The sequence below is a fragment of the Prionailurus viverrinus genome, chromosome A2, assembly GCF_022837055.1.
Source record: "Prionailurus viverrinus isolate Anna chromosome A2, UM_Priviv_1.0, whole genome shotgun sequence".
Classification (NCBI taxonomy): domain Eukaryota; kingdom Metazoa; phylum Chordata; class Mammalia; order Carnivora; family Felidae; genus Prionailurus; species Prionailurus viverrinus.
Window position 1 is genome coordinate 112,207,523 of NC_062562.1, and position 25,040 is coordinate 112,232,562.

At 44.3% G+C, this 25,040-nt stretch overlaps 1 protein-coding gene across 1 annotated transcript; it reads right to left on the minus strand.

Moving 5' to 3' along the window:
* Window positions 1-14,999: 14,999 nt before the first annotated feature.
* Window positions 15,000-16,578, minus strand: TWIST1 (twist family bHLH transcription factor 1). Its single transcript, XM_047848923.1, has 2 exons — window positions 15,578-16,578; window positions 15,000-15,059 (listed from the first exon to the last, which is right to left on the minus strand). The coding sequence occupies exon 1, from the start codon at window positions 16,220-16,222 to the stop codon at window positions 15,620-15,622; it is 603 nt and encodes a 200-aa protein (XP_047704879.1). The 5' UTR covers window positions 16,223-16,578; the 3' UTR covers window positions 15,000-15,059; window positions 15,578-15,619.
* Between the last annotated feature and the right edge of the window lie 8,462 nt (window positions 16,579-25,040).

Sequence of the window (25,040 nt, forward strand, 5' to 3'; positions counted from 1 at the left end):
CCAAAGTTGCTACTCTATTCTCCTTTTTTATACGCACAAGGGTGCCATTTCTTAGAGATTTTCATTCTGAAAGGGCAAGGAGCAGATAGGTGGGATGTCAAAGAAACAGAGCCTTGCTAATGGTCTGGTAGATGTTACTACTGTTTCCAGCAGTAACAAAGACTCCACTGTGTGCCCTCAGGTGAGTCACTTAACCTGCTGTGTCACAACTGCTCCATCTGCAAATTAGATAATCACCTTTGCCACCCATCTTCCTCTCAGGGTTGTTTTGAGAATGTCATAACTGGCCATTTGTTTGATCTATTCAAGAAACACTCAGTGCCCTTGGCCCCTGAATGTGCATACTCAAGTGCAAGATCAGTTATGAAACTACATCCAGCAGGAATGTTTCCTTACTGAAAGAGACAAAGGGCAGCCAATTGAAGAATGCCAGACCCAAACGACATCTTGAAGGCCTTTGAGATTCTCAGATGAAAGGCTTTATATAAAAATAAAGTATTGTTATTACCTAGGCAAAGAAAAATGCATGCATTTTCTGTCAGCATTCAAGAGCCCTATATAGTGGCGCCCTCTGCCCCCCTTTGATATTTCGTTTGCATCCAGTTTGATGACAACATAGATAAATTCTCTGGTTGGTGCCACTGGACCTGGGTTGCATTTCAGTGTGCGGAAAATGACGAAATGAAAGAGAGAAGCCTTTGAAAGAAAGTGAAAATAAATGTAATAGCCAAAAGCCAAATAATAGTCATAGTATATTTAAAGTCTATTAAAGAGCAGCAGTCAGGGTATCAAATGCACACACTCTCATCCTCTGTGGTCAGCCTACTATGTGGACCACCTGCCTTAAATTACACAAGTTCACCACATCCCTGGAGTGAGGGGGGAAGGCAGGAGAAGAACGGGGGTGGGGAAGCAGCTTTCTCCATTCATACTAATCATACCAAATTTAAAATAGTTTTAGAATACCTCTTTTCAATTCACAATCAATTATATTTAAATCTCTAAACCACCACTCTTGGGTTTGGAATAATGTATGCATATATATGCAATAAGTAAGTAACTTGGAGTTTCAGTTTTTCAGTAGATACTGATTGACATATACTGTTTAGTTACCAGTGTTCATACTGTTTTAGGAGGTGATGGGACAATATAGAGCTTTTTATAGCACAGGAATATAGGAAAATGGAATTGGCTGGATCAGGAGAAGAGACCCTCCTGGGTAAACTATCCCAGTTTGGTTTAGAAGCACATGTGGAGACTCTCTATTTGGGTCTTTGACAGAAATCAAGTGGAATCAATTTCATAGACTTGAAAACATACTGATAACAAGCTAGCCAGATTTCTTATTACATTTGACAATTATTGCTCTTGAGGTACCAAGGCTGCTACCCACGGTTGTGAGGGATGTTTACTGAACAAAGGCATTTGGTCCATGGGGCAATGGGGCCTGATGTCAGCCCTGCTCTGACAGGGAAGACATAAGCCCTGGGAAAAAGGGATCTCTTTACTTATTCACACAAAGAAATCATATAGGCAAATGGCAGCTATGGGCTCCATATAGAAAGCACTCTAAAACACGTAAGTTAAAATTAATGTCTGAATCTCAAAGTTTTAATAATATTTTCTTTTGTGCTTATTTGGGTTTTCATTCTAAACCTGAGATACAAGTACATGAATTTCCCCACCACCACAGTATGGGACTGTCATATAGTCTTTTTTTTTTTTTTTTTTTTTTTTTGTTCTTTAGATGTGAATTCTGCCTCTCTGCCTCAGTTTCCCTAATAGTATAGGAGTGATATTCAAATCAACAAAAATGCCATGTGACAGGTCCTAAAGCAAGATGCTGAGATTATAGTAGTGAGCTGGATAGGCATAAAAATCTTAAAGCTAATAAGCAACTATATAGGATTTTGCTACAGATTGGTAAGTGTCCATTGAAAAGAAAGACAAGTAGCAAAGGCCAAAAGACAATGTTCTTAGAGTCACTTTTACTGTCTGTTCTAAAGTTTCCACTCTTAGAATACTAAATGCAGAGTGAATCACTTTTACCTCTCCACTCCTATTCTTCCACAGGTAGGGGGCTCTAATTTTCTGTGCCCCCCAGAATATCAAAGAAAAACAGTTGGAGAGGCCTTCAGCACACGTGCAGCAAATATCCATAGGTGAGACCAACCTTCTGTAATTAGAGGTTCCTTTGTTTGTTATGATGAACATGACACAGTCACTTCTACATAGCCTTTAGGCTTTACAGAGACCCCCAAGAAATGTTTGTTGATTGAATAATCATGCATTTGTTTAACTGAAGGCAGTGTCACAGTGGCCACCCACGCAGCCTGTCACTTGGGGAAAAGCGGTTGGGGAAGAATGAACATTTTGAAACTGCCTCTGCAGATCTACATGATATTTAACTCTAGCTGTACAATCAGACAATTGGGTAGATCTTTCACAGGAGTAAATGAGAGTCACTTGTGGCCATACATTCGAATAATTTCACACACTCTTTACCTGGGTGTTACTTTTCTTAATTCTACTACTAACAACTTGATTTCAAATTGTTCCTTGCATCAGTAACTCATGAAAACAAACCCCACTAGGAAAGCATGTCAGACATAAGAACAGCATCACAGATCACCAACTGAAAAGACCTCTGGGATCATTTGCACAGAGTAGGAAAACCCACTTATGATCACTCTCCTTTGGTTCTGCTTCATTCCATAATCACTCCATGGGGCAAACTACACTCCTGGTTTTTCTGCCCAACAGTGTCTGCACATGCTAGTTAAATTATCTTTCTTTTTCCATCAGTCTTAAATTCGTAAGAGTATTCTTAGTGGTAATTATCCTTATAAAAGGCAAAAATAATGGTCTTGGGGCATTTTTCCACAAACAAGGCTTTGTACCAGTAATTGTAAAAATCAAAATAAAATAACAAGTACTTCGAAAGGTACACATATAAATAATATTACTATTAGAATTTTTAGTATAAATAAAGCCCTACTCATTTTCATTCTTAGGAAATGAAAGGATAAAACAGCTAAACAGGATGCTGGCCAGGTGTTACATCCATACACAGAGTGAATGGTGTCCCGCCTCACTTGTTAATAGACAGTCATGGTCTTGTGTTATCTGCTTTGTTTATACAAAACTGTAGTAAGAGAAAAATAGTGAGCCTTGGGGAATGGTTGATCAGCTAGAAGAAAATGGGTAGTTCTCATACTCAGGCCAATTCTGGAGTTTACAAACCTGCTTAAAATTTTAAAACCATGCTCCTAAGTAGAGAAAAGAGCACCAGATTAGGCCCAGTTAGTCTTGGGCAAATATCTTAAACACTTTGTACTCCAGAGTCCTTCACTGTCAGTTAAATGGGTTATCAATCCAGGAAGGTATGCAAATCACCATCAGGCTAATGTTGACACTGAGAACCTCTTGTCTAGGGAAACAGAAAACGAGGTACCAAAGAAACTCTTCAGGGCATTGTGAAGTGAACCACAATGAAACCTGGAAATGATGACAATTAAATCAAATCAACTATCAGGATTTATCAGAGGACTGGTCCAAAAGTGGCAGCTGACCAGCAAATTAACCTACAATTCAACAAAGTTTGATGTCATTTTTTAGAAAGCAAAAGTCCTATGGAAGCTGTAAATGGAAAACAAGCTAATGCTTCTAAGTGGAAAAAAGTAGCTACCTAAGAGACCCTAATTACATTTTGGACATTATTCCAAGTTGCACACCAGTCTTATCACAGCCAACTGCAGAAATAATATCACCAGTGTCCCTTCCAGCATAAAAGGCTATCTCTCAATACGGCAGGATTATAAGCTGGAAAGAAATTTTGGATGTAACGTTTCAGAAAAGCAGTTTGTGTTAGGTATTAAAAATCAAAAATGGCCACACCAATGTACACCTTCCCTCCATCCCCTACTGAAATGTAATTTGCTATCATAGACATCACAGTTTTCTCCAGAAAACAAATGCCAAACACATACGAGTTCAACACTAATTTTTCCTTACACAGAATACAGATGACCCCTTTGACCACCAACCTGTCTTTCATGCTAGTTTTAGAAACCCTGTCAGGAAGAATAAAAATTTCTGTGGCTTGTGGAATTTTTTCAGGGTATAAGGTCTTGACCAGCAAATATGAAAGTATATTGTTTGGTTTCCTCTCAATATCAATACTTAGTATCACATTTTGGGTCTTGTAAGTGCTCCCATATGTTTCAGAAATAATTAAATTTTTATTGACATTTTGGCCTGCCTCCTAAAGATGAATATCCTTCAGCTGTTAAACATTTGATAGGTTTGAAGTTGGAAAAGTTTTTTATTTAATATGTTTATGCTCTTGAATGTATACATACAGAAAACACAAGAGGTGACCTGAGTCTTTTGATGTAGTGATTGGAACTCTAGGAAAAAGGCAGTGACTTCCAAAACCTCTCAGGCTGCCTTTAGAGAGGAGGGGAATAATCGGTTTGTATTTTGTCATATGATTAAGCTTATCAAATCAGGATCCTTTCTGCATAAACCAATAAACTCTGATCTGGTTCTTTGTTTTGCAATGTTATAAAGAATGAAGGAAGCTTGTACTTTGGAAAATACGTGTGTTTTTGTTTTTGTTTTTGTTTTTGTTTTTCACGTTCTTGAGTTAATCCATTCTCTTTCACCCAGGAAATCAGGCTTACTTCTCAATTGGGAAAGCAAACCTTTGACTTTGTAGTAGTTACTAACCTCGAAGGGACATGGGAGAAGGGAGTGTGGAGACTCGTCAGAGAAAGGCTGAAATAGACACTCTTTCCCAAATATCACAGATTCCCAGCCTTGTGGGATTCTAAGCAAATAACCAGAATATCACTCAGGGCTACACCTTCCTCTGTAATCATACATTTTCTAGCAGTGCCCTGGCCTCGACCCTCCTCACCGCTGGTCTTCGAGGCTGCTCCGCTAATTCCTTCCTTAATTTGCCTTCACCTTGGGAAATAAGAAAGAAAACAAAGTTCCTCCTTCCCAGTGCCCAATCAGCTACATTTTGGAGAAGAAACGGCTAGAAACCGTCGTTTCCTCGGGGGAAAAAGCGTCCGCTAGAGGCTACTGTGGGTCGGGCCCACCTTTAGCTTCAGGTTGACAAATGTCTTCAGCGCGCTCTCTGCTCTGTGGGCCCTAGGGGTCCCCTAAAATCGCACTAGCGTCCGCCCTGTCTGACCTGCCCCCCTGCAGCGCCGCACATTTCAGCTTTTCAGCTTCACGGTGGAGCTCGAAGTATTGAGTCGGGAGGGTTATTTTTCCTGGCCTCGCCTCACCGTCCTACGACTGCGGGGAGCTTTCGGAAAGACATCGCTTCCACCCCCACCCCCACCCCCCACTCCTGCCCCGACGCCTCAGCTGCTTCTGAGCTCGGTCCCGGCCTCCGCCCCGCGGTAACCAGGATTGCGATCCACGCGGCCTCGGCCAGAGACTGAGGCCGGCGGGTGAAACCACCAGGGGTCCCAACGGAGGGCTTATTCCCTCCCCGCTTTACTTTGGTGGGTCAAGTCGCATTAACACCAAACCACCAACGGGGCGAGAGCAGGTGGTTCGTTAATTGCATAAACTAGAGTTAACTGCTAGAGACTAACTTGACAGCGGTGACTTGGTTTCTCATCCCAGCTTGGTTCTCAAGAAAAGGTTTCTCCCTCCTCCTTAAGTTGGAAGGAGGGGAAAGGTTATCAGCTGCTCACCAAGGCTGGTGGTGTGTGCTGTCAATTTAAGGTGACCCGCAGGGTGGCGCGGTAGGCGCGCTGGCTCCCATCCTCGCGGCTATTGGAAGCAGGTTTCCCTCACCCCTTCCAGGAAGGTAAGAGCTTTGGCATCTGGAAGTGTCAGAAAGGAGCCTTTTGCCATAAATCATCCTGAAAAGCATTCAAATCAGACAAGCGTCTAGAGACCCCTTAGACACTCCACCCCCAAAATCCTAGATCAAAGTGCAATTCCTGGAACCATAAACACCTATTATAAGCAAAATCCTACTTATCTGGAGGATGCTAAAACTGAGAGAGAAGGAGTAAGAGGCATTTGTCGCTGGAAATCCCTCGCACAAATTCACAAGCTCTATCTTTTCTTAGATTTGTCAACTGCTTTCTTGGGGATGGCCAACCACAGCATTTCTAAACTCGCCCAATACGCGTTGCGAGGGTCCTCCGAACAGCTGGCTGGAGAGTTTAGAACGCGGTACTGGACATTCGCTTTCGCTTGTTTTTTCAACCAAGAGAAGCAGGTGCGAGAGAGTCTGGGGCTTGGGAGATGGGAGGCGGAGAAAGGGAATTCGCTTGGTCTGAGTTTACAGACAGCAAGTGCTCCTTACAGATTACACTGGTGCGGCAAACGTCAGTGCAAAGCACTGTTCATCCGAAACTTAGAAAACTCGGAACAGAAAACACCCGCCCAGGCAATTTGTGCTCTTGCCGACCTGCCTCTATGGGCTGAGTTACATTTGCACCCTAACGCTGCAAATGTCCAAGTTCTCCCCAGAGGGATCCTCAGAGGGACAAGGACACTAAGAGGGGATCTAGAGTGGGAGATGTCTGCGATTCCGAAAGAGCAACGTTCTGGCCTCAGAAATGAAAAGACTCCAATTTTTACCACGACTTCCTTGGTCAATCCAGAGTCAAACGATTGTACTGAATCTCAAGCCTGGAGCAGGGATGGCCCAGCCGGGCGTCTACGGCGGAAGCTAGGGGGCGGCGGGGTTGAGGGTAGGAGGTTGACGGGGACCGGGGAGGAGGGGGGGGTTACTTGCACGGAGAGACCTCCCCCCACATACATTCCCTGCGGGAAGACGCGTTCGCTGCCCGGGTACCGCGAGAGGGGGCGTTAGGAACGGCGCTGGCAGCTAGCTGACTCCAGGGTTGAGATTATTCGACACGTGTCTTTTACTCCTTACAATCCGTTTCTTATGGGTGATTTATGAACGAACCTCTTTGATCTGGGACGGTTTTTATCTGTCCGCTGTTACAGATGACAGACGCGGCTGCTCAAATCTCTGGTTCCCGCTGCCTAAAAGGTTGCTCCCCCTCTTTCCCAATGCTGTTGCTTTTTCTCTTGGTGATCCCCACCCCCTGCCTCTTCGTTCTCCTCCCCTACCCCCAGCCCCGTCTGCTATATTAGTTGCAGTCCCTCCGGATGTTTTAAGTCAACAAAAAAGCGCTGGGCAGGGTCAGCTGGGAGCCAAGGCGGGCAGATTTGGGGCACGCCATCCCCTTGGTGTCACATGTGTTGGGGTCCTAAGAAGGCCTCCCGCCAGGGACCGGGAGAACTAGCTCCCAAAGCGCGGATGCCCACATTCGGAAGGGAGAAGGCAAAGCCCCAGCAGTCAAGTTCCCGGGGCGGAGGCGGGAGCGGGGGTAGGGGTGGGGGAGGGCGCTGCCTGTGCTCTGAGAAGGGACGAGTAGCCGAGAGCAGTGTCGCTGTGGTTAGGTGCGCCGGGAGTCTTCTGAACTATCACTTTGGCTTAATTAGGGAGGGAATGAGGCGGCAGAAAAGGGGGAGAGGGGTTCACGTTGCGCAGCGTGCTAGTCCCTAATAGGTAAAGGAGAAGTGGAGTCTCAGAAGCCGTTGTTAATAGATCTTTCTTGTTTCTTTTTCTTTTCGTGAGTGTGTGTGTGTGTGTGTGTGTGTTAGTAGTATTTCATTAAAACCATATCCTGGAACAAAGAGTTGTTCTTTCATGTTTCTTTGCTTTGTTATTACTCTGACAGGAGTTCTAAAAACAGGATTTTCCAAATCAAAGAATCCCTGGAGTCCGTGTCCCCTCCCAGCCCCCCTTTCCTTTACCAAACTGCTCTTGGTATCATTATCCTACTACGGATTCTTATACTCTTGATTTAGCCGGAGGACATTTAATAGCTGACTGGATTAAATATTGCAGACTCCAGCCTGGGCTATTTGAAAATCCGGGTCGTGGACTGTGCCTAACTTCAGAGAAGGAAAACTGATCTATGAGATGTGTTTTAAGTTTCACTCAGTCGAGGCCTGGAGAGAAGGAAGAGGAAGAAGGATTCTCTGCTCCAGGTCTCTTTTTTATGTTACAAAGTTAAAAGTTTTAAAAGGTGTGTGTTGATGGGGGGTAGGGGGGAGGGCGAAGCAAGAGAAGCGAAGGGTGGAATGAGGAGAGAGGCAACCTTAACAAGATGCTAACAGAAATTTCCTTCAGTCATAGTGAAAGAAGGATTTATAAGAACATTTTAAAGAAGGCTGCTCTGCAAGGTAGCGTTCTGCCCAGGAATGGAGCGCACTGTTGCAGGGGTGGCATCAGCAGACCTCTCTGAAGGATTCATTATCACTGCTAAACTTGCCGTCTTGGCATGGTCTCTTTTTGCTGCATGTTGGTTTTCAACAATAGTAACAATTTTTTGATTGGTGTTAAGTTTCATAAACAAAAGAAAAGAAATTTAGACTGTTTGGTCCAGTACTATGTTTAGAAATGGAAGTCTGGAAATCCCTAAGGGAAGCAACCGGTATCAGAGTCAGGGTGTGGGGGCTCATCCAGGCTGGGCAAACCCAGAGGGGCGGGATCTGAGGTCTTCCTCCAGGACGCTTTGGGGGCCATAACCAGATATGATATGTACCCAAAGGTAATAACTCAAGGTTAAGTTCCTCCAGGGACAGCTGGATGAGTATTTAGATTAAATGCCATAGAGAGAAAAGATATGTCTGTTTATCTGCTCTTGTCGTTTTTAAAACTGTCACCCTTAAAGTTGATCATTTTGAATTTATTTCAATTCTTTGGAAATCCAAAGAGGATTAACATAAACGCTGACAGTAAGTTTAGATTTAATATTGTGGAAGAAAGTTCCCCAACTTTTAAATTTTTAAAAAAATACAGAGCTGTATGGGCAGCTATATAATAATTATAAGCCAGGTGCCGTGTCAATTTTACAGAGACTAGGAATACTCTGGCATTTAAACGAAGAGCCATGGAACAGCTCGTTCATTTAATGTACAGTCTTAAAAGTATTGTCAACAAATATTTAAAACCTTAATTGCGCAGAGATCCTGGCCTGAGCCACGCATTAAGAGTCACAATAGCTTCTAAAACATCTCTCTTAAGAACAGAGAAAGGAATTGAACTGTCTTCCACACAACTGGGCAACTACTAATTCATTTTAGTTTTATGAACTGAGCTTCCTTCTTGCGTGGAAGAAGAAAAAAGCCTCTTATTTGTATAAGTGATTTTTAAAAATCCTTCTCAATCAAACGGATAATTTAACTTCCTAAAAGCCCTACCCCATGGGTAGCAAGGATCCCCAGAGCCTGGGTCCCGCCCCAGGAGTGAGGGATCACCGGTTCATCTGCTCATCTTTCAGCCCATCCAACCATCTTGGGGGTTTAGGGTCTGTCAGGCCGGGCATTCCTTCTCTCTTCTTATCACTCTCTACCCCTTCAAAAAGGCAATTGATTAGTTTCAGCTTTTCCTAACCGAGATCTGATACGTTTCTCAGGATCAAAAGTCTCTGAGAGGCCAAGACAGAAACGTGGGGGATGGGGAACCTGAAGAAGGAAAACGCAAAGGGAGAAGATATTTGCCAGCCACCCCACCCCTCTGCACCCAAGACACCTAGGGGATGGGGAGTGCTGGAAGGGGATAGGATTGCGACTTCTGCTCCAAGAGGCACTTGACGATTTAAGATGTGTCTTCTCTTTCTGGTGGCAAATATTTAAAGGAGAGAATAGATAACTAGAAAAGGAGGTTGATGATTTATGCCTGGATTTTCCTCCAAGCATTTGCCTCCTTGTATTTACAGGCGTGGCCCCATTTGCAAATTGTACATCTGTTCTCTTCACGTGACATTTCATAAAAGCCCTAACATCTGGGCAAGATAAACTTCCTTCAGGTACCTGCTTAACTTTTCACTTGTCACACTCTTGTCCCCCCTCCCCCCCACGCGTCCTTTTAGCCCTCCCGCCTGCTTCAATGGCGGGGTCTGTGGCGCGTTTTGTTCCAGCCCCCACGCTCTGGGCCCCAGTCTCAGATGACCCCACACCGACCCCCTCCCAAGGCCAACCTTTGCCAGGGCCAACTTCTCTGGCAGACCCCCATCCTTACGTGTCCGCCTCTGGCTCCACTGTGCAGGTAAGTAAGAGCACCATCTTGAACCCAAGGAGAAAATCATATTGCCTTCGATTCCGGCTTCAAACCAAAAACAAAACAAAACAAAACAAAATGCCTACTCAACAATATTCAGAGTCGCGCTTGGATTCCACAGTCTCGTATGCATCTACATATTCCTCAGTGAAATGAGAAAAGAGTGCTGCTGATTCTGATGGTTGTCTTTTCATTGAACATTCGCTCATTTCTGGTCCATGTTTAAACTGCATGTTTTACAGAAACTTAATTTCACTTGCTCGTAATCTTCAATCTCCCCTCCCCCAAGAAGGCTGCCTTTAGGAATGAATGTTTTTAGACATTTTTTTTTTCTTTTCCTAACCCGGAATTTTGTTCACGCATAAGTACGAAGACACATCCACAAACTTAGTGGGGGGGGGGGCGGGGGAATGGAAGGAAAAGAAAACAGTCCACGTAAACAAGAAGGACAGCCGTTGGAGGCCTTCGCTGAAGCAAACCCCAAACGATCTCATTGCAAGGCGCCCACGAAATCCCGGCTATAATTGAGTGTTTTCTTTGAGGTTTTCTGACCATGTGCTTTTTACCATGGTTACTATGACTCTGATAGGAGAAGCTGGACATTCATTACGATCCCGTCCCATCCTTTCCCCAAGGTTTACCTCCCTGGCTCTTACAAAGAAGGCGAATATAAAGCGGGGGGGGGGGGGGGGGGGGGACTTTGTGCCAGTGATTTTAACCTGCCCCACCTTCCAGTGACCTGCCACATGCTCCTTCTTACTTTATAGACATCTGGGAATTCCATACATGCCTTAAACTCCAATTACACACCTTCTTCAAAGGACACGTGCTTTGATTTGCTAAGAACATTAAGTGGGCTCACGTCCTGGGGCCTTGGGACAAAAGCAAATGGCAAATGTATCCCATGCCCGGTTTACTGCGTCTATCTTTTGCTGTTCAGTAAATAAGGATAATTAATAATCCTGTTGGCATTTTTGAGGTCTCGGTTTCGAGGTTTCCGGGAAAAAGTGGGGTTGCCGGCTTTGAGAAATTACGAGGAAACCGATTTCTCCTTCCACTTTGACGGTGCACTTTCCTTCCACTTTCGCTGGTGCTGGGGGTGGGGCACAGCTTACGACGCAACAAGCAGAAAATTCTGCAAAAGTGGCCCCCGGGGATCCCCCGCCCGACCCCTGTTTGTCGCTAATACAGGCCTGTCTCAGGAAATTTGAGGCTGGGCCTTTGCCTGACTCTGTTGCTGCTGCCGCCTTTGCTACCGCTGACACTTGGAACCGCCGCCTCCGCGCAGCGGCCAGACGCGGGGCCCGGAGCGGTCTACGCAGTCGGAGAAGGGCACCGACATTGTCTTTCTCTCCACCGTGCGGCACCGGACCGCCACCCACGCAGGGGAGTCTGGGCCTGCGCCCCCCGCCCGCGCCCGCCGCAGGTGAGACTCCCGCTCCCCACGGAGTTCTGTTTGGGTTTCCGTGGCGTTTGTTCCCCGCAGGTTTGTTTGTTTTTCTTCAAATTACAGATGCAGGGAAAACCGCCTGACATCATGAGAGCGGGACAAACGCTCACTTTGAAGGATTCCTGGGCAGGACTTCAAGTGAAATCATATGCCTGAGAAGAACTTGATACCGGTCTAGAGAAAATAACCAGTTCTGAGTTTGCCAAACCGTGGAATGTGCAAAATGCTCGACTTTTTTGCAAGAGGCCAAGTGTCCCTTAAAAAGCTCCATTATGAATATGAGCCTGAAGACTGCAGGAGCAAGAAGCTTGTGCCGTTGTTGAGTGTGGGAAAAAAGTACACACAGTATGTGAGTTGTTGCTATTTAACATTATTTTATTAATAATTTGTACCACTTTAGAGAGGATACCTGCAACTGTGCATGAATTATCATCTGTGCATGTGCTTAGCAAGTGTGTTCACAAAGAAGGAAAATAAATGTGTGTGTATAAGAACAAAACTTTACTTTCTTATGACTGAAGGCTATCAATCCAACGAAATTAAAAGCAAGATTTTTTTTTTTTTTTTAAAAACTATGTGCACAGTAAAGGAACCATTTTTACTCAGTGGTTTATAGAATTCACCCAAGGCTATTTTATACAGCATTTTTCCCTGCAGTGAATGCATTCTGGCTAAAGGGTAGAGTCCCCCAGTCCAGCCATCACATTAAATTCTCACTTCTGAAGCAGAGGTAATTCATTTTAAGTGTCCTTTAAATAAGAATAGGTAGCAAAAAGAATTAAAACAGGAAAAAAATAGTAGAGCAAAAGAAATACAGGTGGCTTTATTTCTATTCTAAAAAAGAATTAGCATTGTTATGTGCAAGGGGGAGGAGACTGGCAATACAAAATCGGTCTGCAACCTGAAAATTGTATTCTAATAGTTAATATTTTCCATGAATTATTCTCATTCAAAGTAAAGCTATTCATCACCTTTCATTCATTCATTCATTTCTCTGAAAATCTAGGGGAAAAAGATCACCTTCAGTTTAGCAACACAAATATGGTATTTGCTTTTCTCCACAGGGTTCTCTTATGAGAAAAGAGAACAAAATACTAAAGAAAAAGAAAAAAAGAAAAAAAGAAAAAAATTAAAAAGGCAAATGAAAGGCTACCTTTTGTGAAACCTCTGGGTTTTAAATCATCAGAGATAAGATAGAAATTACCTTCTCAGCAATGACAGTCAGCTCCATCCTCATGTACGTCAAGAAATCTGAAATATCAAATAGTCAGACCAAGCTAGTGAACAAGGAGATTCCTCCATGAACAGTTTAGAAAATGGAGGTGTAGGATGATACACACAAAAGAGAGAATTACCATCTCGATGTGCTCTCCCTCATTCTTCTAGGGTACCCTTACATTTCTACCCTATACACACGCACTCCCTCTCTCTCTCCACTCTGCCAATACACCCACACCCTACAAATACATGCACATATAATCACTTTCCCGGCTCATGTAGTTATTTGGTAAAGGAATACCAAAATCCAAAAATTAATTCCCCAAGCCTTCACTAACCTTTCAGTGTAAGTAAATGCTACAGGGTCCTTATCCGAAAATACGGTCTCAAATATTCAGAATAGTAAATTTACAATATTGTTATGTCAGCATTCCCTGATGTTGTGGGAGGGAATGAAAAACCTTCAGGTAATAATAGCCTCAATCTGAGTTGAACAAACACGACCTGTTTGGATTCATATACACTTATCTGCCATAGCCTTTGTTTGAAATAGACAACAAAATTATTTTCCAGTTTGAAAGCTTGCCAGATTACACCTGAATGCAGTAAACTAGATGTAAAAGTTAAGCACTGAGTGATACAAACGTATTGCTCCTAATGATATTAGTTATGAGCCAATATTTTCCTGGTTCAGAAATAACCATAATGAAATAAAAATCAAGCCCCATTTGCCCATTTAACTTAACTTCATCAGATTTTGTATACCTATAAGTAACCAAGGAAAAATTCCGTGTAATTTTGGATAAAATCTACTTGCTAATGAACTGACCAGAAAATGAATAGCTATTGCATTTAAAATTGTAATTGTTCCAATTGTTACTGAAGATACTGGAAGTTCAGGTTTTTTGCTTATTGTATTTGACTCCATAGTTGTATGTTCTTTATACATATAAAAAAGGAGCATGCTTCCCAAATAGATAACATCAACATGGGAAAATATTCTTAACTTTGGCTTTTCTTTTAAGCAAACATGACATTAAATATCATTTTCATTCATGAAAGAGAGAGATAAATTACAACTGGAATTATCTTTCCTGCTGAATTAAACTTTACTATTTTCAGTGCATTTGTATTGATTTATACGTGTACAGATAGGTCATTTTAAGAACACTTTATACACCCGTTCACTGAAATGAACCTCTTATTTAAAAATCCTCACAAACAGTGGAGCTCATGACAAAAATACAGAGTTAACAAGAGAAAAGACTGCTGGCTTCATATTGCTTATATGTGTTGAACTGTTCTACGACTGCCTCCTCAAAATATAAGCAAGAGAGGTGAGTAACAAATTTAAGTTTTCCCTGTTTAGAGAACTGGTAAGAGATGAAGGATAGATGCCACAAAGCCCACTGAACACCAAATTGGAATAATAATAAAGCTGTCTTTCTAAATAACATGCCTGTGCCTGTCAGTAGCTAGTTTATTTGCGTTTTTCACTGCTTTGTTTATATTAGTGCCCCCTCCCTCCTGGGTGCCTCCAGAGTTAAACAAGCAAGTATTTACCGCCAACTTAATCCTGAGCTTTAAAAATATAGACCAAACTCTGAGGTTCTTAAAATTTTCAATCATATTTATTTATTGCAGAAAAATAATATACAAAGATATTTACAAAACAATCATAAAAATATGAATGCATTTAGACACCGGATCTATTTGCATTTTACCATGGGTCATCAATAAATAAATAGAATGTTGTTTTTTGTATTTTAAGTTTTTTTTTTTCCCTCAGAGGAAGAAGGTAAAAAGGAATGAACTGACTGTGATTTTGCAAGTCAGTTTGATCCCCGTATTTTTATTTCTAACGATGTTCTTAAAATTCCTCTGGTTGTTACCATTTTAAAATGGAGAAAGTCCATAATGATGCCTTTCCTTTCAGTGGCTGATTGGCACGACCTCTTGAGAATGCATGCATGAAAAAATAAAAATAAAAACATTCTTCGTCAAAAAAAAAAAAAAGGAACACAAACAACTGTTCAGACTTCTATCAGAATGCAGAGGTGTGAGGATGGTGCCGCTGCCCGTCTGGGAATCACTGTCCACGGGCCTGTCTCGCTTTCTCTTTTAAAAGTGCGCCCCACGCCCTGTTTCTTTGAATTTGGGTTCTGCTCTTCTAATTTCCAAGAAAATCTTTGGCATATATATTTATTTTTAGTTATCCAGCTCCAGAGTCTCTAGACTGTCCATTTGCTCCTTCTCTGGAAACAATGACATCTGCAAAAACCCAGAGAGGGGAAAGTTGGTTATTGTTTAGGTCTTCGTGGCTGTTTTCTAAGACTAGTGAGCTCTGTTCTTATCACCACTACTGAGAAATTGCGCTGAACAACCTGGAAGGATTTCAGCCCAAGGGCAAGAGGAAGTGGGTGGGCGGAAAGAAGGAGGAGGTGGAATTTGGAAACATTTGTTTTAAGGAGAAGGAAAACTTAAAGCCAAAAAGAAAGGGAGGCGCTGGCAAGAAAACTGTCCTTACCCATGACCCTGGAATCTTTCTCTGACTTCCCTCCTGTCTGGCACGCACACTCACGCACACGCACACTCCTAACCGGGGCGCATCCCCCCTCTCTCTCCCTAGCGGGGACCGACCAGCCTTTCGGGGACGTTGAGGGGATGAGGTGGCGAAGGCTGAGAGCGGAGTGGGAGAGGGGGCTGAGGAAGGGGCAGGCAGCCGCGGCCCGGCCGTCAGTCCGTCCGCCACCTGAGCGGCGAAGGGGCGCAGAGGCGTCGGTCCTTACCTAGGTCTCCGGCCCTGCCGAGGGGGTGGGGAGCTCCGCCTGCTAGTGGGACGCGGACATGGACCAGGCCCCCTCCATCCTCCAGACCGAGAAGGCGTAGCTGAGCCGCTCATGGGCCACATAGCTGCAGCTTGCCATCTTGGAGTCCAGCTCGTCGCTCTGGAGAACCTGGTAGAGGAAGTCGATGTACCTGGCCGCCAACTTGAGGGTCTGGATCTTGCTCAGCTTGTCCGAAGGCAGCGTGGGGATGATCTTCCGCAGCGCGGCGAACGCCTCGTTCAGCGATTGCGTGCGCTGGCGCTCCCGCACGTTGGCCATGACCCGCTGCGTCTGCAGCTCCTCGTAGGACTGCGGGCTCCCGCCGCCGCTGCTGCTGCCGCCGCCGCCGGCGCCGCCGCCGCCGCCACCCGCAGATTTCTTGCCGCGCTTGCCCTGGGCCGGGCTGCCCGGCTCGTCGCCGCCTCCGACGCCCCCGCCCGCGGCCCCGCCGGGCCCCGCGCCGCCGCCTGCGCTGCGCCGGCTGCTGCGCCGCTTGCGCCCCCCGCGCTTGCCGCTCGGCGGCTGCTGCCGGTCCGGCTCTTCCTCGCTGTTGCTCAGGCTGTCGTCGGCCGGCGAGACTGGCGAGCTGGACACGTCCTGCATCATCTCTCAGGTGGCAGCGTGCGGCCTCGCAGGCCCGGGGCAGAGGGGCGGCCCGGGAAAAGGAGGAGAGCGGGGCGCCTCAGCCCGCCAGCTTCCCCCGCGCGCGGCGCCGGCCGGGGCGGTGCGGCCCGCCGAGGAGGGAGCGGGAGGAGGGACGGGGTGGATCTCCGCGGGGAGGGCGCGCGGGGGAGGCGGGGAGGGAGGCGGGAGGGGGAGGGGACGGTGTGGATGGCCCCGAGGTCCAAAAAGAAGGCGCCCAACGGCCGCACGCACACCCTGCTCGGCCTCCTGGAAACGCTGCCGGTGCCGGCGAGCCCGCGAGGTGTCTGGGAGTTGGACGAAAGCTGCAGACTTGGAGGCTCTTATACCTCCGTGCAGGCGGAAAGTTTGGGGGCAGCAGTGTCATTGGCCTGACGTGGGGAGGAGGGACTTTTCGAAGTTTTATAGGAAAGTTTCCGCTTTCCAGCCCCCCCCCCCCTTTCCCCGTCCCCACCCCCCACTTGCTCAGGGTCTAACAATTCGTTCTCCCAAACCATTCAAAAACGACCTGGCTCCGGCGGCCGGCCCCTCTGCCCGCCTCCTTGCTGCCCTCCCTCTTCCCTCCCCGCCGCCCTCCGCAGGCGGGCGCGGGGCGATTTCCTTCCGCGCCTTTGCGCGCGGGCCGCGCCCCCGCACCCGAGCGCAGCCCCGGAAAGCGGCCGGAGGGGACCTCTCGGCCGCGGTGTCAGTCCCTCCCGGAGTGGCTGTGACAGCAGCGGCAGCAACAGCTTCTACGCAGTGCGTGATGTCTCAACTCTCCCCAGTACCCTCTAGGTCCGTGGGGCCGCCTTTGGGATTGCTGGGGTGGGGGCAATGGCAAAACTGGCAGCCTCGGAGCTCCCCCAATAGTCAGGTAGACGGGCCCCTAGAGCCCCAAAGGCCAAACCGCTGCGGCGGGCCCTGAAGTCGTGGGCGTTTCTGAAGACGTGGCTGCGACACGGGAGTGTGGATCTGCGCCCCGGCCTGCTCTCACCCCTCCCTGAGAAGCATCGGGGCCTTCCTTTTCCCTCTACAGTGATCCAGTCTAACGCTTCCTACCACTCAAAAGGCTACACCTCCGACGGTGCTGGAAAGAGACAGAAAATCATTCTCGGAAGTCAGTTTTGTTCTTGGAGAAGGCAGCGGGGCCAGAGAGGGACAGCGCAGCGTTTTCGCTGCGGCCCTGATCTCCTGAGCTGCCAGCCCAAGGTGGAGGACACTGTGGCCATTTCATCCCTACCCTACTTCCCAATAAGGCCCCGCATTGTGACCTCTAAAGGTAGGCTCGTAAGAAAGTGAGATGAGGTCCCAACGCCCCTGAACACAACGCGGCTTGCCCAAGCCAGTTGTGAGAGACACTTTCTCCACTCCTCGTTCCTAGGAGGTGGAGTGGGCAGTTATGCTTCGTGCTACCCAGACGTGGTCCAGTTACTTGGACGCTTTTATATTTTAAGCAATTCTGTCTAATACATTAACAACAAAGAGCCCCAAAGAGGGTGTTAATGCAGCTTCTGTCAGATCAGAGGCAACAAAAGTTGGTGGGCTGGAAGGAAAGCCTCGTGGAAGAGAAACCCATCTTTGCAGTTCCAGACTTGTTTCTCTTTATTGGAACGAGTTGGGATAGAATAAGCTTTTCGTGTTCATCCGTTAGTTGCAAAGCAAAGCATTAGTCGATATTCATGGGTAGATTTGGGGGTGCTGAGCTTGTGTGCCCTGCACAGGCCAAGGTCCTCTCACGCTATCCCCAGACTGGACTGTCAGGGGAGAATTAACTTAGCAAAGGACCCCATTCTGGGCCTGATGGAGGGTCGTTGTCCCGGGTGTCAGGAGGAGGAGGAAGAGGAGGAGGGAGCCCAGGCAACACGAGGGCAGGCCATGTGGCTCTGCCCCGCTGAGGCTCGCAGATTCAGTCCGGAAACCCTGGGGTCTGGAGCGCCTGGAGCTGGCTGAAGGGCTCAGACTTCTGGGGGAAGTGAGGGCAAGAGGCATCCCTCCCGTGGGGGTGAACAAGGCAGTGCTTTCATGGGAGGTGTGACTTGCAGGGTCTGTCTATCACCATTTTTACAAATATTCAGAAACAATGCCCACAGCATGCTGACTGGCCTGCTTGGAGAGCTCCCGCGGCATTTTAAAATGAGAGCCCGTCTGGAAAGTGGATTCTACTTGACCTCCACTTAATAGTGTGCAGGCAGGTATCCTTAAAACAAAACTCATTATGATAAGTCACCCTTTTGTTTTCATCTTCTGCCTGTAGGATTTTATCTCTTGGAAGCAGAGAATAAGGCAGAAATTCTGCCCCACTCTACCCAGTGTTCTCTCTTATAAATCTGAATTGCAGATTATTCCACAATTCTTATTTGAAGGTGGCTGCAGAAATCTTGAAAATTTTCCACCTTTACCTTTCTTTTTTAAAGATCAATCTCAAATCTTAATTTTGTTTTTCTTTTCCCTTTTGGTTGAAGTCTTAAAACTAAAGAGATTGAATAATTGGACTTTTTCCTTTGTGGCTATGGACAAGCAAGACAGGAAAGTGTGGGCAAAGTGTAAAGGGAAACCTTACCTGACCAAGGGGAATTGGGGTGGGGAATTGGGGTTGCGGGATAGAAATTAGGGCAGAGAAGCTGGAGGAGAAAGGAGTCCTCTGCAGCTAGCAGCCAGGGATCCTTAGCCAGCCAGACTTGCAGAGTCATCAATCTCCAAGACTAGTTCTTAAACAAATTAACCCAGCCCTGTTCTGAGCAACTAAACTTCTAGGGAATGAAGAGCTCCTGGCTGCTGGGCACCAGGGATCCCCGGGGGCTGAGGCTGCGCTCTGGATGCCAGAATGCTTACAAGAGGGCTGAAAATGAATGACCTAACTAGAACCATCTCGGCATGGAATCTTCCTGACAGAGTCATAATCAATGACTTTAGTTCTGAGAAGAAATTTCTCTTGAGCTCTTTGAAGAAATGGACGAAGAGAATGAGAGGGGTTTTCAGTGCCTACATGTTACTTTTTGAGCAGAATTCTGTGGCTTGCCAAATGAATTACCTCTCAAAATGTCTGGGGCTCAATACTCCCTGCTTTGCAAGGCTGTAATATTTCCTGGTCCCACCCTGTTCATCTGCAGCTATATCCTACATAACATTTTATCTAACAATTTTCTTGTCCACACTTTCTGGGGGAAAGCATCCCTAGTTCTAAAATCCTAATTTCAGGCTCTTAAAAAATGGTTTTAGAAATTTCCCCTTGGGGCTGAACTCAGCCTGACTTGAAGAACGTTAGTGGAGAACTGCCTTCTTTGGGAATACTGGATTAATTGAAATTAAATCATTTTGTCTACTTCTAAAACAAATTCCCTGAAAAAAAAAAAAGAACTGAAAACAAAAAAGTTTTTCTTTTGCACTTGGATAATTCAAAACGAGCTTTGTTTTCAAAACTGCAAACTTGGCATGTTAGCAGTCCTTCCTGAGGAATGTGTGCTGTGTTAAAAAGTGAAAAAAAAAATACTGTTAGAAGAAACAGAGTTAGGAATCTCCTACTGAGCAGATGCAGTAAGTATGTATGTATCTGTATTTTTACGGTCTGAATGTGTACCCACTGGCATTCTCTTAGCAACATTCATCTATAAATACTTTTAGAGAAGGAAAAGAAACATGCATATACTATAGAATTGTTAGCAAGGTGGTAAATTTGGGAGCTGGGATTGCACAAAAGGTGAGTGCTTGAGTCTCTCTCTTCCTACTCTTTCCCCTTATTCTTTGGATGACCTACCACCTGTAGGCTGGCTTAGAGTTCTATGAAATAATTTCTCTGAATTGCATGAACGTGGCACAGGAGTGTTCACACAGAAGGGGGAGCAAATTGGAGAAGGCTGCAGTTGAATGGACATCTTAGATTTCATCTTGTTTTGAACACTCCATGGGGGATTGCCTAGTTTGATGGTTAAGTAAGAGAATTTTTTCAAAGCGGAGTATGAAGTCTGTGTCAGCACAAGTGACTTGGATTGGTGACACAGGCAGCCTTCGTGTTTGAACACCTTACCCTAAAGAAGAGGTCATCCTCTTTCTCTTTTCATGGTAGTTTAATTCATGAATCTAACTGATTCTATATTTCTCTTTCCAAACTTCTTTAAGGATCAGGAACTAAAATTATCAAATGTGAAGCTTTCAGTCTGGACGTAAAATGAAAAAGGATAAAGCATAAGAAATTGAGTTGCCAGGAGCACCTTAAACAAGCAAATCAAATTTCAAATAAATTAATCTTTACAATATCTGACATTGTGCATTCAAAGTGAAGGTAAGATCAAGAAACAGCATATGCTGAACTTGTACATAAAGAGGAATCAGAGTGTGGAAAAGTATGGTGTCTTGAAGAGCCTCCTCCCCACCCAGCTTTTATTAACTTGTTGGGTGTGCAGGCTAGAGAGACTGTCCTGTCTTTGCTGCCAGTTAACCTTGGTGACATACACATTCACCTATTTCAGAGAGCTGTTGGAGTAACTGAAGAAATAATGTAAGAAATATGTACTTATTCATAGCGGCTTTTATCATGACCATAGTCTTCCTACTTAGTAAGCGTTTTTATCTTTTCTGTCTAATCATCAAGCAATTTAAATATAAATCTAATGGTTTATATTCTGTGTTTTTCCAGATAAAGTTCCTACTCTGATTACTCCTAACTTTCATCTCTCTACACTTCAAGGGATTTCCTTTTTTCACAAATGGCTTTTCCTGAAGCCTTAAATCCTATTTCCATTGTTTTGATTGATTCTTCCTGCACAAAACATGTTGTTTTTGCCAGTGACCACAAGAGGACACAATTTCCTAGAGAACTTTGTTTAAAAAGACACTTCTAGAAGGCTTACAAAATAACAAAAAATATTGCACAGTGAATGTCATTTTGGGGATGCCTATTTAATTTATGTCACTTTTCTTAATTAAGTAACTTTGATGTAAACTAAAAAAATTAAAACTTAAAAAATAAAAATCACTTAAAAAATAAATGAAAAAACCATATATACACATAAGTTGGCATTCAAACCTGGGATGTCTTGGAAGATTTTATCTTTTCTCTTTATTGTGGAAAATAAAAGAAAAACATGTATGAAAATGTACTAAAAAATACCATTTTAAGGGAAAACATTTATTTTGCATTAGTAGAGGTTTGTACAAAACTCTGAGTGATCTGGAATTTTACTTGCTCAATTTTAGAGCCATGTTTGGCAATGAAAAACAATCTTTTTTAAAAAATATGTTACTATTCCAGAATACCTTTGAAAGTTTGAATTTTTAGTTTCAGCATTCGGGTTGTCTTTATGTGAACATATGCATGGAAATTATGTTTTATGACTTGCCAGTTCTATTTTAACGCATGTCATAAGAACTAAATTATTTTTCAAAGATATGGAAAAATAGGATATTAAGATACAGATTCCCAACACTTCCCCCAAATTATGATACACACTCTTTAATTTAAGGTCACCGTCCTCTTTCCTATTACTTCTTCTCAAAAAAGATTTCAGAGCATCTGATTACTTTGTAAATTAAATTAAAATGAATTATGTCTTGATATTTTTTTAGATGAATTTTATAGTTCTGGTAGAATGCCGTTGACAGTCAAACTGGGGAATCGCTGCTTCATTTGGAACTCAATGTTTTTTTTGTTTTGCATTTGTGTCTTCTTGCAGATACATTCCTAATCACACTCTCTGAGACCCTGCTGGAGGAACTGAGCTGTGGACCAGAGATGCTGGAAAGAGAAGAAGAGAAAAGGGCAAGAAGGAAAAACCAGAGCAAAAATGAGAACAAGACAGAGAAGAATGTGAAGAGAGTGTAAGAGGGTGCTGGGACAACTGGTGGGAGACCGAAAGAGAAAAAGAATAAGGCTTAATATGGAGGGGTCAGTGACAAGAGAAAAGGCTTACATCTGAAAAGAAAGAAAGAAATGCATTTAGTAGGAAATAGAAAAGCACCTGGATTATTTGCCTCAGTTTCTGCTCACAGAGATTGTTGTAAGTAGCTACCTGTCCCTTGGTGTAGGCATTTGATTTTAAAAATCCCTGTCATTCTCACTGAAGTGCTAACAAAAAGTAAGGAACTTGGTGGAGGGCTGGGAAACTTTTAATTGAGGGTGATGTTCCTTGAATAGATACGGTCTATCTGGAATTAGACTAAGGTATTACATGTTGTTGTTCTTGCCTCTCAAGATGGTAGAGGGGAAGACGTCTGGGGGGACACTTGATGCCATTACTGTGTGAAAAATGCTTTGAATTATGGTAGGATTTTAGAAATCCTGGCTCATTGTTTTCTATTTGACCTCCACAATGGAGATCAAACTTGGTGTTTTTTCCCTGTGGTTAGCCAGCATCAATGCCTTTGTCTTCCCCACCTCAGATACCTCAGGGAAGACATAGTTGTAGTGATACATTTTATTCTCACTCGCTCCTTCTCAAGACCTTGAGAGATTGAGAGGTTCTGGTTCTGCCTAATGGTGCATTCAGGAGACCCGAATTCTGGTTTCAACTGGCACTAATTAGTTATAACATGTCTATTGATTCTTTCATAACAAAAATGTGTCCACCTCTAATTATGTTAGGTACTTGGAGTAAGAATATTTAGCCCCTGACATCAAGGACATCACAGTCTAATGAGAAATAAAATCTGAAAACAGTTTTGTGGCATGGAGAGCTAACTACTGTGATGGATATTTCAAAGAGTGCCAAGGACCCTGGACCTGGTCTGAGGTGACAGGATGCCTTGGTGCATTGGGAGATTACCTCACTGCAATGATAGCCTCCGAATATATTTCCAGGAAGCTTGTCCCAGCCAGAGACACACACAGAAAGGCCCACAGACCAAGTGAAGATGTACATATCAACTTGGTTTATTAAGTTGATTAAGAACATACAGTAAGAAAGGGAATTACAGTAGGTTAATATACTAGAATAGATAGCAAACAGGCAGGAAGGGCCATGCTACCCAAATCCTGGAGTACACAGGTTCACGGTGACTCTGCCTTCCAGCAGCCTTCCTTGCTGATGGTGTGGTTAAGAGGTCCAAAGTGAGGGTTAGCAATGATGTAGGGTTCCTGGAGCTAAATTAACTTGCTCTGTTAGAAAAGGCAAGTACTCTTGTCCATAGCTGGGCTTGATATTAGCCTCTGAGTGGCTGTGGGTTTTATCTTTAAGTCTTGGCCAGAGGACAAGTAGGCCAAGTTGAATGTCACCAACAGGGAGCTGAAGACCTCATGAATATGGAATTCCCTGAGAGTTCATGACTATCTGATGCTTACATAGCCTTTCTGTCCATTCCTACTTACATTAGTGATGTCTAAGATGTCTTACAGGTTACTTACTTCCATTCTTAATGTCGTCTATTTTCTTTGTTTCTCTTATTCTCTTCAGCAGAATGGAATATTCATAAATCTAACAGGAAGCATACATTGCAGTCTTCCTAAAGTACCCTTTATCTCAGCTTTAGTCTTCAAGGATGTTTGGGGTGAACCAGATGAGGAGTAGAAAGGAGAGGAGGAAGGAAAGACACTGGGAGTGGCGTGGATAAAGGCAGGGAGGCAGGAGCGTGTATGACCTGCTCAGGGTCCTGTAAGGAATCTTGCATGGCTGGAGATGGAATGGGTGTGGGAACGGCTGGAAATGATACAAAGTTTAGATCACTAACTGTGTGACATGCTAGAGAATTTGGGTTTAGCTCTAAATGGAGTTGGGGAAACTGAAGAATGTTAAACAGGGAAAAGACACAATCAGATTTGTATTTTAGACATATGAGCCTGTGGATGGTGCAGGGGATGGGTTAGACAGTTATGTGATTATATTTAGGAGGTTCTTGTATCAGCCCATAATATATGTCCTATAAATGCATCAGTTTACTTATGAGAACTTATACCATTGCAGTAGTTATGGGGTATGTGGACAGTATAATATAAAGCTGAGGGAAAATGGATTCAGGGAGATTTGGAGGTATCAGTTTCCTCATCTGTAAAATGAAGTAGTTGGATAGATAATATGAAAAAGTTCAAAAAATGTTTAAACTTGAAAGATTTTAGAAATTATCTAGCCTCTTAGTTTTATGGATGAAAAAGTTTTCTCTATGACTGCTTCTAACTCTGTGATTTGTCAGTATCTAGAACCTGAAAGCATTTTCCTAAGTAATGAGAATGAATTTCCTTCTAGTTCTGGAAACTGCTTGTGGCCAACTGTGGTCCTAAATTTTTATGCCAAAAATGAGTAAAATAGGTAGTGAAATGGTTTGAAGGGGCTTTCTCCAAAACCACTTAATACTTCCCATAGCCATGCTTGAAATCTATCACTGACAACTCATTAAGTTGGAGCCTGCCATTGTCTTCTCCAGGCTCGTCTTTTAGATGGTAAAGTCCCCAAGGTGAGGTAACACATTAGCTCACTGACACCTTTGAGTGAATTTGATTGCATGACATTTTTCTCAGGAAAGGAGGAGCCTAGGCTAGCTGAAGGATACTGGACAAATTGAAGAGCCCTGACCGAAAGTCAAGGAAAGTTGTGAAGAAAGAAATGGTTGTAGTACTAGGACCTTTGCACTTTTTCTAGGTGGGTGTTGGACTAACATCCTGGCCTGTCTGAGCCTTCCATGCCTTCAGTGTGACTGATGTCATCCAGTTCTGTCTTTTGGATTCAATTCTAGGCAGAACACAATGAGCTAGTGAGGAAACCGGAACCCACTGCCCCTGTCTCATCATCTCGATTTCTGCCAAGGTCTTAGAACCTTGAAAAGTGGCTATCAAATAGAGCATACTCTTCTGTCTCACTATCAGATGTGTGTTAAGAAC

What these genes read in the sequence shown, in the direction of transcription:
- TWIST1 (XM_047848923.1), bottom strand. Translation starts at nt 16,222, where the DNA reads ATGATGCAGGACGTGTCCAGCTCGCCAGTCTCGCCGGCCGACGACAGC.